At 39.1% G+C, this 16,279-nt stretch overlaps 1 protein-coding gene across 1 annotated transcript in view; it reads right to left on the bottom strand.

Moving 5' to 3' along the window:
• The window catches only part of LOC308095490 (uncharacterized protein), a 66,836-nt gene that overhangs the window by 46,529 nt on the left and 4,028 nt on the right, over nucleotides 1-16,279 (bottom strand). The window contains exons 3-12 of the mRNA XM_080442547.1: nucleotides 16,112-16,279; nucleotides 14,782-15,081; nucleotides 14,028-14,132; nucleotides 13,905-13,928; nucleotides 12,438-12,483; nucleotides 8,799-8,863; nucleotides 6,584-6,850; nucleotides 5,147-5,425; nucleotides 4,482-4,784; nucleotides 2,706-2,810 (exon numbers count right to left, since the gene is read on the bottom strand). The exon at nucleotides 16,112-16,279 is cut by the window's right edge and continues 111 nt beyond it. Of these exons, the coding sequence (XP_080298673.1) occupies nucleotides 2,706-2,810; nucleotides 4,482-4,784; nucleotides 5,147-5,425; nucleotides 6,584-6,850; nucleotides 8,799-8,863; nucleotides 12,438-12,483; nucleotides 13,905-13,928; nucleotides 14,028-14,132; nucleotides 14,782-15,081; nucleotides 16,112-16,279 (1,662 nt within the window). The remainder of the gene's footprint in view (nucleotides 1-2,705; nucleotides 2,811-4,481; nucleotides 4,785-5,146; nucleotides 5,426-6,583; nucleotides 6,851-8,798; nucleotides 8,864-12,437; nucleotides 12,484-13,904; nucleotides 13,929-14,027; nucleotides 14,133-14,781; nucleotides 15,082-16,111) is intronic.

Raw genomic sequence — 16,279 nt, 5'->3', positions numbered from 1 at the left:
TATGTACAAAAAACTTAAAAGAGATCAAACACATCCCTTCATAATCAATCAATGGAAGTTTTTTTTCTTTTTTTAGAGACAAAAGTTTAAAAACACACAGTGAAAACACAATAGGAAAATAGAATTAAAATATTTACATCATGGGGAAATCAATGTTGAACTCACATTCTTTTTTTGTCCAAATAAGTATTGTGTATGTGTGAGCATACATGCTTGTATGTACATGTTCTATGTTGTGTGTGCATGTGTTACAGTGTGTAAACAAAAGTGTACATGTATAAGTGTGTATGTATGTGTACAATGAATAAATGAATGAATTACAAATTTATTTTTGTGTCTGCATTTTGGCCCATAATGTCATAATGACACAAAAACATCATCTATTCTATCCTTCTCTTTGAGGATTAAATAGGTGACTTTAAGTAATCCATGACTGATTACCTACAAAGCACTTTAATGACAAAATAGTCCAACTCGATGACATTAAATGTGAGTTTATTTAATTGACAATACACTGAAAAGCAGCGTGGTTGTCTATAATATAACTCACAAATGACTGCCTTTATTTTGAAAGTATGTCTTGTCTCTACTTGCTCCAGTGCATCTGTCTGCAAACCTAAAATGACAAGAATTAACATATTGAGGTTTCCTGAAAACACAGGAAACCTCAAATTAAACCGTTAATCAATAAAATTACAACAAATGTGATCATTACATCTAAATAATGCTGCTTGTAATTATAACATACCATTTCTGCTTTATTTCAATAACGCATTGAGAGAGAGAGACAGGTAAGGCAGACAGAGTGCAGAATGACACACAGCAAACAGTCTGGTCAGTCAGGAGTTTAACCAGGGGAATGCTGAAGAGGGCATTTTGTGGTATAATGTGCCCAAACCATTCGGCTATCGAGTTGCCCAACTTATAATATTTCTAAGCTCTCGTCCTGGAGTCTCATAGTACAGCTGGCTTTCATTGTAGATTTCAACATGGGCCACTGAGTGCATGCAATGAACTACCTAGAATAGAAACCCCTGAAACAAGGGAGAACCACTACCTAATATTAAAGTGACTTACTATGTGCAAGAAGGTGTCTCTGGATTCAGTTTCATGACCTCAGAATCTGTAATGTAAGAAATACATAGTTAGGATACGCCATCAACAGGGGTGTATTGTTATTTGTTTAAGAACCTACTGTATGACACATGCATACACACACACACACGGTTATGTTGTGGTTATGTAACTAGGGTGACCAGACGCCCCGGTTTGGCCGGGATTGTCCCGATTTCATGCTGGGTGTCCCAAGTCCCAACAAATATCTCTAAAACGTATGTTTACGTATGTAAACACGGTTTTATGAATGAAAGTGAACCTGTAACCATGTGACAACCTCACGGCACGCCAAGGGGGTGCCATAGCAGATCTACAAGCTCATAGCGCGGCACCGAGAGCCGCGCTATGAGCTTGTATATCTGCTGTGGCACCCCCTTGGCGTGGTTACAGGTTCACTTGAAATTAAATAAAACACCAATACGTCCCAGTTTTCAACATTCACTACAGAATTAAAATAATAATAGTTGTTTTCAGTGGCTGCATAGACGTTGATCATTTTCTGTTCATATAAACATGCTCCCCTAACCAATCAGGAAACATGAACAAATGCATTGGCTGTCTGAATGAAACGCTGAGCTGAGGCTGATGTTGTCAATCAGTCATTGTGATGCCCCACTCCCCTATATAGAGTTGCTGCCTGGCTACTAATCATCTTCCTAGGTGAGCAGGGTGGGGCAACCTGCATTCCTGCTATAATGGCTCATTGGAGGGCACCTGGGCCGGTGTCTTCATGAGCCTATAAAAACAGCTCATGTACTGCCATTAAAGAGAGAAAAATCCAGGGAATACAAACCTGCTTTCTTCCACCAGCCTCTATTCATTCTCCATGTGTCTTTGTTACTTCAGATTTTGACTGTACTTTCCATCCACACACCTTGCAGTACACCATATTCCACTCATGTTTATATTTACACACACTACTGATTTACTGACTCCACACCACATTGGATCCTTAGCCTTATCATGTTTTGCTTCCACATCCCGTTATGCTTTGGCTGCATTTTGTTAGGGATTATTTAATAAACACTATTTGTTATATCTTTACCTTGGTTTCCCTTCCCCATCATTTCTCATGGCAAGAGCCAGCTATGACAGTCACCCTATACTGTATGTAACCACTGTTCCTACGGTGGTAAGTTTACATAGAGCCTACATTAGTGAACTATAACGGACAGCATGATTAAATGTTAGGCTGACTTTATGAATAGTTTCATCATGTTGAGTCTCAACATCATGATATGATGATGTGAATGTGAAAACATTATTGTGATCATGCACTTTGACTAATATGAGAATAATGGTGATAATTGTGTCAGGCAACCCAACAGAGACGTTATATTGATGTTTTTATTTGCTCTGACGTTCAATTTAATGCAATTGTTTGTGTCAGTAATGTTGAATGTACTTTGGGGTTATTGGATTATCAAACCAGATGAATGTGAAGTAAAAAATAAAGTACTACTTACGAGATGGAGTGGGAGGAGGTGAAGCTGAAATAAAGAGGTAAAGAGATATCACAGTGGTTAGCTCAGTATGAATGAAATGATATAATTTGAGAAACCAAAATGTACATCATTCTACTGACGCACCTGTCTTCTTCTTGTATATGACGACTCCGAGGACAACGAGGATGGCGATGACAGCCAGAACCACCACAGCGATGATGATGACTGTCATGTTGTCTTTGGGTTTAACTGGAGCAATAAAACACAGAAAACCAGTGATGTAAAGTAACTAAGTACATGTACTCAAGAACAAAGTACAAATTTGAGGAATCTTTACTTGAATGGAATTTTTTTAATTTTCAGTACTTTCACTTCTACTCCACTACATCTCAGAGTGCAAATATATTATATATATATATTGCACTTTTTACTCCACTACAATTATTTGAAAACTTTAGTTACTAGTTACTTTGTAGATCTTTATTATTGTTACAAAACCACGCATTAACCAATTCTTCCCTATATACTTTGGCTATTTGAAAATAGTCGATCTACAAGCTTGTAGATCTGCTATTTTCAAAAGATCTATCTATCTATCTATCTATCTATCTATCTATGGGTAGAGTTATTAAAATAACTGTGTTCAGTAAAGGGGTCTCACAATAGTCTAGTCTATCTACCTATATAATGGAGAAAGCTACTTCCGCCGCTGACGCCACACCCACTCCATGCATTTGGACCTCTCGCCGCTGACGCCATACCCACAGCATTGATTTGGACTAAACACAACAACTACACATGACATGTCACCACAACACCAGCCACAACGTGCGCGCTGAATTTAGGGGTGGCGTAGGGTACTTCTCATTGCTCACTACACATTTGCCTCCACGGCAGAGTCCTGCACGGGTCCAATTTTGAGAACCCGCGCCCGCCCCGCCCGTCAATACTCAGATCCGTAGACCGACCCGTCACCCGTGATTATTTCAAAATACGAACCAGACCCGCCCCGCCCGTCAAATAAACGACCCGTTGTCCGCCCGTTTACCTGTGTAAAATGTAAATCCTATTGAAAAGTGTGTTGAAAAAGATTCTTAATTCTTAATTCTACTCACCACATTACGACCACAACGGACGGGGAAACACTTTTGCACCGTTTACCGTGCGCACAACCGAACGCTGACGGCCACAGCCGAAGTAACACGAAGCGGCGGCCATTGAAATCTCTGCATCGCCACAACAACAACAGAAGCGCGTCCTTCGCTTCAACCCCGCTCTTGCTTACCTTTTTGTTCGACCCACGCCGTTGCTTTCACTTTAGTCATGTCTCTATCACACCACACTCACGGTAATATGTCCGTCATTCACGTGCCATGTACATCCCAAAGACAACCAACACCACCATTTTGTAATCTCCCCACAACAACACACGCCTCGGCATCTGGGTTGCCACGTTGCCAAAAGACAAGCAGATGTTAGTGTTGCCAGATGTGCGCCAGAAACAAGCAACCACCTTCATGAAAAAAAAGAAACAGCCGAAGGGGTCTGCCATGTTTCGCGGAGGTCCGCGGGGGTCCCAACACTCCCAGGGGGTCTGCGGACATGCTTTTGGAAATGTTTATCCCACGATTTTGGTACCCCAAAATAAGCGCGCCCTCGCTAGAGCCCTGTGCGCGGCTAGCGGTCCGGGCGCCTCTAGTATGTAATAATCTGTGATTGGGTTTTAAGACCTATTTGAACAGCTGTAGAAACTTGATTTAAACTGATCTGAGTCTTAGATGTCTTGGTGTCTGGGTTTACCCACAATTCAGAATGAATATGACAGTGTCAGGTTAATAATGATTTACTAGTGAATTCCTTTGATCTAACTTCTTTGGCAGCACATCCATTCCTCCTTTAGTCCTATAATAACAGTCTTACTCCAGTTGGTCTTGATCAGCTCTCGGTCCAGTGTGTACTTGAAGTCCTCTGTGACCCCATAGAGCTGAAACACACACTCGTACTGCTTCCAGTCTTCATGTTTGACTGAAGACAGGACCAGGTCAACGCTCATCTGGAAGGTTCCATCATGGTTGGGGAGGAGCTCTCCATGGTCCACGTTCTCCTGGAGCTCCTCTCCATCTTTAGCCCAGAACATTATGGCTCTGTCTGGGTAGAAACCTGTAGCGTGACACCTCACTGGAGAGGATGGAGTCTTCTGGAGGAAAGATACAGAGGGATGCTCTGAGAGAGAGAGAGAGAGAGAGAGAGAGAGAGAGAGAGAGAGAGAGAGAGGGAGAGAGAGAATACATATCCATAGAATATCGAGAGTGACAGACAGTGTGAAAATGAGGGAGATAAAAAAGCAGGGATGAACAAACAGGAAAAAAAGAAACAGAGAGAGAAGAAGAACAATACGATGGAGGGGTGTAAGTCAGAGAGACAAAGAGACAGATATATGACTTGTCCCCTGAAGATCCTTGTCTCTTCATGTTAAATACAACTCTATCACATCAAAATGTATCTGTTTTGTTCTTCTCATAGTAATGTTACTACATCTTAACATATGTATCTAAGTACGCCTCCATCACATCATGTTGTTGTACCTGTTCTCTGCAGAGTCTTCTTCCCATAGTTCACAAACTTCTTCAGCCATTCAATGCACTGACTGGTCAGGTAGTGCTTGTAGTATGCTGTCAGAGCTTTGTCTTGATCCCATTTCTGTTTAGTGATGACACCCTGTGGTTTAGGAGTGATCCATGTCTCTGTCTTCAGGTCCAATGAGATGAAGTCCTCTCCATCATAACCATGCTGATAATAACCATCAATGTCTCCAGTCTCATCATCCCACTCACAACCAACCATCACCTGGATGATGTGGACACCTGAGAGAGACAGACAGACAGACAGACAGACAGACAGACAGACAGACAGACAGACAGACAGTAAGTATAGTAAACCCCAGACACATCATTCTACTGCAGTTCGGTGCCAGTGGCTGATATTCATAACCACTGAGAAACAGACCATCCATCTACACCCACTGACGTTATTGTGTGGATGGAAGCTACAGGAACACGCACTCACACACACACACATACTGCACGGACCTCACCATAAAGCAATTAAGTCTAAAATAAATAAATAAATACATATTACAAACGCGCACACACACAGTTTTTAATATCTTAATTTTAAAATGTGTTTTTTTTTGTAAATTGTAAATGTAATTTTTTGTTAAATAATGTGTGTGGATGAGAGGTTAATTTGGCAAAATATCCAGTGTGTACAGGGCCTAATACTCTGTTTACAGACTGCTATAGTATAGAATATTGAAGTCCTGATGTCACACCCATGTCCTCTGGGTCACAGAAGCGTTTGTCTCATTATAAATCCCATAAACGTTATTTAATTTTTTTTATCATGTCATATAAGAATTGTGTTACAAAAATGTATTATGGTTCTGCCAGGTACTGTAGGTGACTCTATGTCATGGGTCTTCAACAGGGGGTCCGGGACCCCTAGGGAGTCCTCAGAGTTACTACAGGGGGGTCACCAAATCTTTGTGTGATAGGATTTTTTTTTGTACATTAACCACTTCAACCCTATTCTGAGGGGAACATTAGCCAAAAATATCAGATCTACAAGCTCACAACGCCTTGCGCTGCGAGGCGTTGTGAGCTTGTAGATCTGATATTTTCGGCAAAGAGGTTTGGTGTAGGGAAAAAGAGTTTTCTTGGTATTGAGGGTTTAAGTGGTTAACTGTTTGAAAATACATATTAACATGAATCCAACACAACGCTACACATTGACAGTTTTATCAAACAAGTCTATGAAGCTCTCTATGAAATCTATGTAAAAGTTTAATCTGCAACACAATTTTATACAATATGTAGTGGGGGGGTCCCTGCTTAATTTCTCTCTCACCTAAGGGGTCCTTGGACAGAAACACGTTGAAGACCCCTGCTCTGTGTCATTTATAATATTTAGCTATATTTGATAAATATAATAAAATAAAATAAATCTAGTGAAAATAAACATACCTCCAGTTTGGTTAAAGCGCTGCTTTGCAATGTCCATGTTGACCTTGTAGAGCTGCTGGTCACCCAAATTTCTCTGAGTGTTCCTCTCCCAGTACTGTGGGTCATCTGTTGTAACCTGGTTCATCCAGTCCTGTTTGGGAACCTTTCTCTGTGTGTTGCTGTCATAATACTCTGTCTGAACATCATCAACCATCCCAACAGACACATACTCTGGGAAGTTTAGAACTTCAGAGGATCCAGTCTGGAAGTATTTCAGGGTGTGAGTCACTGTGAGACAAAATGGAAATATAACAATTTAACCTTATTGGATTGCAATTTTCTTTATTTAATCACAAGTTTATATATTAAAAAAATCTTTACAGACAAGAGACCTTCACACAGATACATTTCTATCTGTCTCTCAGTGTTTCAACATGTCTGTCTCTGTCCATCTGTCTGTGGGTGTCTCTATCATTCTTTCTGTCCGTCCTCTATCTGTCTCTATCAGTCTATTCTCTCTGTCTTACTGTCTGTGTTTCTCTTTGTTGTTGAGTCAATAACTATCTGTCTCTGTCTTTCATTATTTTATTTGTTTAACTGTCTGTCTGTCTGTCTGTCTGTTTGCCTGTCTTTGTGTATGTCTATGCTTATGTGAAATATTTCAAAACATATTTGAATATTTAATAATATATAAAAATCCAACAATTTGGACACAGAATCAAATGTTTCATGGCCATGATTCACTAGGAGCCTGGATGGCAGGCTCAAAATAATTTATATAAATATTTTCAGATACCTCTATGGGAAAAATGAATGCTATGCTATGCTAATACCTTCTTTTGACTTATAATGAACTGATGATGCTCTTCAATTATACAGCAGCAATATGAGAGAATATAAAATATAACCTCAGGGCATACGGAAAGTAGTTTAAATTTACATTTAAAATGTTTGTATATCGTACTATTTTGAAAAATATTCTATTTATTAATATTAGTTTACGAAATTAATTACAATACAATCAGCAAAGGAAACTGGTTTGAGATTAAATGAATAACAGTACAGAGCGCCCTCAAGTGGCTACTTGATGGTTGTGTTAATGGAGACGTTTGATGAAACATTAGGACTAACCTCGCGTCACCAGTCTTTAGGACTGAATGATGATATTTTCAATAATTAATCACTCTATGAATTGCACTGTTAATAAAGTCGATTAAAAGCCTACTTTCAATTAACTTGGTTGCACTAGAAATGTAAAAACATATTTAGGCTATTTTAATGACAAACCAGCATTAAGTTTTACACATGGGTAGAATAGGCCTATAATGTCTCAGTGCTGTAGTAAATCAGTATCACAACACAGCAATGAAAACTACAACAGTTTAAATGAAAGAATCTAAAAGTTTACCTGGAGATACTTCATGGTAAAACAGCAACAGTAGAATAAACTCTTTCATGTTGACATCGGTTTGAAGAATGTAAATCAAAAAGGACAGCTCAGTGTCTCCTCACTGGGTATGAGTCAATCTGACGTTCTGCTCTGTATTCAAGTCTATAAATATCATGACGAACATGGAACCAGCAGCCAATTCTAGCCAATAGAAATTCCCTAATGCTGTGACATCATATGTTTCCAGGGAGATCTCACCTACAGAGGTTTTAAAAGTGAAACTAGTACTAAGTAGAGAGAAACACTGCATGCATATCATGATGCACCACTACATGAACCATATTGTCTGCTGAGGTCTAAAGTGAGTTCAGGTTCCAAAGCACACAAACATGACAACGCACAAGCTTGGGGAATCAGTCAATCAGAGTCAGTACATAATGTGAAACATAAACTGCCCATGATAGCAGCACCCATGAAGGCCTCGTCTTGGCTGCTCCGTGGCCATTTTGAACATGTTCATACTAGCAAATGGAGACTAGTGGAGGGGGTTAACAGTTACACTCCCATATGACACTCTGGAACCAGTAATCAGCGACTGTATACTTCATCTGAAAATAAAGGCCATTAAATACTATCATATACAGGTACATTTCAATATTCAAACCAGCAGTGTATTTAGCACACCTGTTGGCCTATGGTCTGTCCAAAAACAGATTCATTTCTGCTCCACATACTATGTGGAAAGCCAAGCCTAACTCTATTATCATGTTTTCATTTTACTGTAATTATGGCACTAATAGAAGAGCTTCATGGAAAGATCCTTGTAACAGGACAGAGACATCTAACCGACTGGTTCATCACTACAGTTTAGGCAGCAAAACTTTGGAGTTTGCTGTGCAGTTGGGTGTGGACTGTGGATGTATAATTTAGCAAACTAGATGATAAGATTCTGAAATACACCTGTTAGATGGTTGTAAGCGTGAAGCATCAGTCAGCTTAGATCTGATTTCATGCTTTTTATTTTACGCGTGGTGGTTTCAGTGCGTGTGATGCATGTCTGCTTCAGATGAAACATAATCAACAATATCAGCAATTATTAGCCGTATCAGTATGAAATAGGACACACACACGCTCGCTCGCGCGCGCGCACACACACACACACACACACACACACACACACACACACACACACACACACACACGCACAGAATATCCATAATAAGAATATTATTAGAATATAATAAGATCAAGTAGATTATTCCTGTGCTCCTTGTGGAGCACACACATAAAATATACTACAGAAGCACAGATGACACATCTGAATGCATAGTGCAAAAGATGAATAACAAGATGCATGGGGCGGAGTTTATGAGTTAAATTTAACGTGATAAAAGAGTGTGTTTGGTTTCACTTTCTGGCTGGCGGAATGTTCGGTCTAAAGGGAGCGGTTCACATTCAACCTCATGGAGAGAGAAGACATTCACCACGTCTGCTGAATCCTAGAGACGTATCCGTATTTGTTCTCATGCAGGTTTACAAACTAGGATATTTTAAGGCGAGCAGGTGACGGTTAATTTGATGTGTAGTGAAGTGTAGACCATCCTACCTCTGTTCACATTATAAATGATATATGCAGCTGATAACTATGGTTTCTTACATGGAGAGATTATGGGTTGGAGTGTGAATAAAGATAACATGATACTTTAAAGATGAATCTACTGTCTTCATTTACCCAACACAGTGCCAAGTGATTTCCAAACTTGACCATCCACTTCAACTCTGTTGTGAGGTGAATGTTATTTATAGAACATAATAGAACTTCTAAAGTTATGATCAGTCACCTGACAAAGTGTTTAACACATCAGAATGTTTAATCATACAGACAGAAAACATATCTCACCCTGAGTGAAAGGATACAGTATTCCCTATAATGCTTAACAGAAAAATGTGAATTTGTCTTTTTAATCATACACTTAATGTTTAACAATTTAACAATAATGTTAACATTTAGATGACTTGGTGCAAAACAATGATACATTTTCTAAAGTTTATATGGTCATACTGACCACTCTGACAATATCCATATTTTACACAACTACGGATTAACTTGTTTATTTATGATTCTAACAGAAAGAGGCAGACTGTTAAAGAGTATTTTTGTCTTTATTAAAAACGAAATTAGCAGTAGGCCATTAAATGAGTGTAAAAACAATGCAAATCATCTGGCCTTCATTTAGTAGACACATATCGGTAAGACTTTAACATATTTGAAGTATTCTTCATTATTGTCAATATGTACAAAAAACTTAAAAGAGATCAAACACATCCCCTCATAACCAACCAATTAAAGTTTTTTTTCTTCTTTTTAGAGACAAAAGTAAAAACACACAGTGAAAACACAATAGGAAAATAGAATTAAAATATTTACATCATGGGGAAATCAATGTTGAACTCACATTCTTTTATTGTCCAAATAAGTATTGTGTATGTGTGAGCATACATGCTTGTATGTACATGTTCTATGTTGTGTGTGCATATGTGTTACAGTGTGTAAACAAAAGTGCACATGTACAGCATAAGTGTGTATGTGTACAATGAATGAATTACAGTTTTATTTTCGTGTCAGCATTTTGGCCCATAACTTCATAATGACACAAAAACCTCCATCTATTCTGTCCTTCTCTTTGAGGATATAAACTGCTTTTGAAAAGGTGTAACATGGACATCTTGAAATTTTCATAAGGCATTATTAGACATGTCTTGTAAGCCTAATTAGTATTCATAAAGGATTTATAGAAAGCTTAAAAATCTAGATTAATAAGGTGACTTTAAGTAATCCATGACTGATTACCTACAAAACACTTTGCCCAACTCGATGATACTTTTATCAACACCAATCAGATGACATTAAATGTGAGTTTATTCTAATTGACAATACACTGAAAAGCATTGTGGTTGTCTATAATATAACTCACAAATGATTACCTTTATTTTGAAAGTATGAATAATGTAATTATGTTTTATCTGCAACTGTAATGGATTACTGACCCTTGTTTATAAAGATGTATGAATGGTTTATAATTATAACCCACTTCTCACAGCATTCATAGAGAGAGAGAGAGCGAGAGAGAGATGGAGAGAACGTCTCTACTTGCTCCAGTGCATCTGTCTGCAAACCTAAAATGACAAGAATTAACACATGAGAGAATAAACAAAGATACTGATCAACTGATCATTCAAAAAAATCACTTACATTACAACATTATATACATCAGGTGGGGAGGGGGGATATACATTCTGATAAAAAATATCATTTGATTAATTAAAACAGTTTAACTTTAACTATCTTTTTTTCTCTTAACTATCAAAGCTGTTACTGTTAAATATTGAGGTTTCCTGGAAACACAGGAAACCTCAGATTAAACCGTTAATTACAACTAATGGATGAGGTGATCATTACATCTAAATAATGCTGCATATAATTATAACATACCATTTCTGCTTTGTTTCAAAAACTGTGAGAGAGACAGGAGAGGCAGACAGAGTGCAGAATGACACACCAAACAGTCTGGCTAGTCAGGAGTTTAACCAGGGGAATGCTGAAGAGGGCATTTTGTGGTATAATGTGCACAAACCATTCGGCTATCAAGTCGCCCAACTTATAATATTTCTAAGCTCTCGTCCTGGAGTTCCATAGTACAGCTGGCTTTCATTGTAGATTTCGACATGGTCCGCTGAGTGCATGCAATGAACTACCTAGAATAGAAACCCCTGAGACAAGAGAGAACCACTACCTAATATTAACTCATACACTGCCTAGGACGTAAAAAACGTAATTTTTTCCAATTACCAAACCTGTCTAGGACGTAAAAAAAACGTAATTTTGCTTAATCATTTTTTAAAACAAGATCTCAACGTCCTTTATCTCTCGTAGTGACACATTTCATTGTAGCACACCCGGATACGGAAATACGTCAAATCAAAGATTTTCGCTCCCGCCCACTCCCTGTTTGGGTTCCGTCTTCAAACGCCATTTTCTCGGCTTTGCATTTCTCCGCCGTGGAACACTGTTTCGCATCGCTGTTTTGAAACTGCTACTGCTGCAAAATGGAATGTCGCCGATTGAAAATTTCTTCTCTGGGCCACTCACACAACTACCCTGTGTGTCTACAAACAGTTGAACACGCGATCATAAGGGATTTAGCGAGGTCTGTGGCGAGGTGGAAAAAGTAAGTGAGTTTTCCGTTCACATGGCCATGCATGGTGTTTCTGGACTGGAGGAGAAGGGCTCCGCCCCGGCCGGAATGTTTGCTGTCTGAGCGACGTGCACGACTCGCCTGTGTGTTTAGAAACGACTGGAATTGCGATCATAATGGAAAAAAAAATGTGATTTTTTTAACAATTTTATAAAAAACACTAAATCGCTGGCAGTGGGCAAACACAGCCAGAAATAGGTCTGGCAGTGAATGAGTTAAAGTGACTTACTATGTGCAAGAAGGTGTCTCTGGATTCAGTTTCATGACCTCAGAATCTGTAATGTAAGAAATTCAAAGTTAGGATACGGCATCAAAAGGGGTGTATTGGTATTTGTTTAAACACCTACTGTATGACACATGCATACACACACACACACACACGGTTATGTTGTGGTTATGTAACTAGGATGACCAGACGCCCCGGTTTGGCCGGGATTGTCCCGATTTCAAGCTGTGTGTCCCAAGTCCCAACAAATATCTCTAAAACGTATGTTTACGTATGTAAACACGGTTTTATGAATGAAAGTGAACCTGTAACCATGTGACAACCTCACGGCACGCCAAGGGGGTGCCACAGCACATACAAGCGCGGCACCGAGTGCCGCGCTATGAGCTTGTATATCTGCTGTGGCACCCCCTTGGCGTGGTTACAGGTTCACTTGAAATTAAATAAAACACTAATATGTCCCAGTTTTCAACATTCACTACAGAATTAAAATAATAATAGTTGTTTTCAGTGGCTGCATAGACGTTTATCATGTTCTGTTCATGTAAACATGCTCACCTAACCAATCAGAAAACATGAACAAATGCATTGCCTGTCTGAATGAAACGCTGAGCTGAGGCTGATGTTGTCAATCAGTCATTGTGATGCCCCACTCCCCTATGTAGAGTTGCTGCCTGGCTACTAATCATCTTCCTAGGTGAGCAGGGTGGGGCAACCTGCATTCCTGCTATAATGGCTCATTGGAGGACACCTGGGCCGGTGTCTTCAGGAGCCTATAAAAGCAGCTCATGTACTGCCACTTCAGAGAGAGAAATCCAGGGAATACAAACCTGCTGTCTTCCACCAGCCTCTATTCATTCTCCATGCGTCTTTGGTACTTAAGGTTTTGACTGTACTTTCCATCCACACACTTTGCAGTACACCATATTCCATTCTCACGCATACATTGACACACACTACTGATTTACTGACTCCACACCACATTTTGTTAGGGATTATTTGATAAACACTATTTGTTATATCTTTACCTTGGTTTCCCTTCCCCATTATTTGTCATGGCAAGAGCCAGCTATGACAGTCACCCTATACTGTATGTAACCACTGTTCCTACGGTGGTAAGTTTACATAGAGCCTACATTAGTCAACTATAACTGACTGCATGATTAAATGTTAGGCTGACTTTATGAATAGTTTCACCATGTTGAGTCTCAACATCATGATATGATGATTTGAATGTTAAAACATTATTGTGATCTTGCACTTTGACTAATATGAGAATAATGGTGACAATTGTCTCCAGCAACCCAACAGAGACGTTACATTGACGTTTTTATTTGCTCTTGACGTTCAATTTAAGGATACTCTTTACCCCTCAATGCAATTGTTTGTGTCAGTGATGTTGAATGTACTTTGAGGTCAGTGGATTATCAGACCAGATGAATGTGAAGTAAAAAATAAAGTACTACTTACGAGATGGAGTGGGAGGAGGTGAAGCTGAAATAAAGAGGTAAAGAGATATCACAGTAGTTAGCTCAGTATGAATGAAATTATATAATTTGAGAAACCAAAAAGTACATCATTCTACTGACGCACCTGTCTTCTTCTTGTACATGACAACTCCGAGGCCAACGAAGATGGCGATGACAGCAAGAACCACCACAGCGATGATGATGAAGCTCATGTTGTCTTTGGGTTTAACTGGAGCAATAAAAAACAGAAAACCAGTGGTGTAAAGTAGCTAAGTACATGTACTCAAGCACCAAGTACAAATTTGAGGAATCTTTACTTGACTGGAATATTTAACATTTTCAGTACTTTTACTTCTACTCCACTACCAAAACTTTAGTTACTAGTTACTTTGTAGATCTTTATTATTATTACAAAACACGCATTAACCAATTCTTCCCTATATACTTTAACTATTTGAAAATATTCGATCTACAACTTACTGATACTTTTACTTAAGTAAAACATGTGAGTACTTTTCCCACCACTGCAGAAAACAGAAATGAAATAGAGGAAATGTCTGTCTGTCTGTCTGTCTGTCTGTCTGTCTATCTATGGGTGGAGTAATTTAAATCACTGTGTTCAGTAGGGGACTCACTCTGGTCTAGTCTATTTGACATCTGTGATTGGGTTTTAAAGATTATAGTCATGTGATACAGCCAGTGACCTCTTTGATCGGCTGTAGAAACTTGGTTTAAACTTATCTGAGTCTTAGATGTCTTGGTGTCTGGCTTTACCCACAATTCATAATACATATGACAGAGTCAGGTTAATAATGATTTGATGTAACTTCTTTGGCAGCACATCCATTCCTCCTTTAGTCCTATAATAACAGTCTTACCCCAGTTGGTCTTGATCAGCTCTCGGTCCAGTGTGTACTTGAAGACCTCTTTGACCCCATAGAGCTCAAACACACACTCGTACTGCTTCCAGTCTTCATGTTTGACTGAGGTCAGGTTCAGGTCAACGCTCATCTGGAAGGTTCCATCATGGTTGGGGCGCTCTCCGTGGTCACCGTTCTCCTGGCGCTCCTCTCCATCTTTAGTCCAGGACATCATGGCTCTGCCTGGGTAGAAACCTGTAGCGTGACACCTCACTGGAGAGGATGGAGTCTTCTGGAGGAAAGATACAGAGGGAAGCTCTGAGAGAGAGAGAGAGAGAGAGAGAGAGAGAGAGAGAGAGAGAGAGAGAGAGAGAGAGAGAGAGAGAGAGAGAGAGAGAGAGAGAGAGAGAGAAAATATATTATAGGGGTTGTTTGTATTTGAATGTGGATTTGTTGACTTTGCTTGGATTTATTGAGCTGTTGTATTTCATAACAATGAAATATTTGAACAAATGAAATGAGAGACATAAGAAAAATCTATTATAATAAGAGAATGAGAGAAGGACAAATCAGAGAGGACAGTGATAAAAAGAGAAAATCAGGGATGAAAAATCAGAAAGAAACAGAGAGAGGGGGTTAGAAACAAAGACAGGAGAGAGAGAGAGAAAAGAACAAAAAGACATTGTAGAGGTGTTGGTCAGAATGACAGACAGACAGAGACACAGACGTGTCTTGTCCTGGAGTCCTTCTCTCTTCATGTTAACCCGTTTAGACCTGAGGACGATTCTAAAAACGCCTTCTAAATCCTAACCGTCTGAGAAGCTTACATTTTGTTTTAAAGAATGTAAAACATAAATAAAAATCATGTAGCTACTGTATATCTAATAGCAAAAACTAAAATGACAGATGCTTTCCCGGATTGAAAGGTATAACAACGTAGAGGCTTACCAGGTGTAAATCCTGAGGCCCATTACAAATGCCGTCTAAATCAGAAGTTCTTTTTTTGTGCCAAGGACCCCCAAAATGATATGTATTTGGCAGCGGACCCCCATCTGAAAATGTTTTGTGCCAGGGACCCCCAGAAGAGAAGATTTGTTTTGCACACCTGCTATTTTTGAGAACCACTGTTCTAAATCCTAAGAGTTTTCTGAAAAACCTATGTTATTTTAGCTATATATATAGTATAGCTAAAATCTAAAATGACACAGATGATGCTTTCTCGGTTTTAATGGGTTAAGCACAACTCCATCACCTCGTGTTGTAACTGTTCTCTGTTCTTCTCATAGTAATGTTACTACATGTTAACATATTTATCTAAGAATAACTCCATCATATAATGTTATTGTACCTGTTCTCTGCAGAGTCTTCTTCCCATAGTTGAGATACTTCTTCAGCCATTCAATGCACAAAGTGGTGTAGTAGTGCTTCCGAACTGCCATGTAAGCTTTGTTTTGCTCCCTTCTCTGTTTAGTCATGAAAGCCTGTGGTTTTGTAGCGACCCATGTGTCTCTCTTCA

The sequence above is a fragment of the Gymnoscopelus braueri genome, assembly GCF_963280865.1.
Source record: "Gymnoscopelus braueri genome assembly, chromosome: 11".
Lineage (NCBI taxonomy): Eukaryota > Metazoa > Chordata > Actinopteri > Myctophiformes > Myctophidae > Gymnoscopelus > Gymnoscopelus braueri.
Note: the sequence above shows the minus strand (reverse complement) of the source record. Positions and strands in the feature narration are given on the sequence as shown.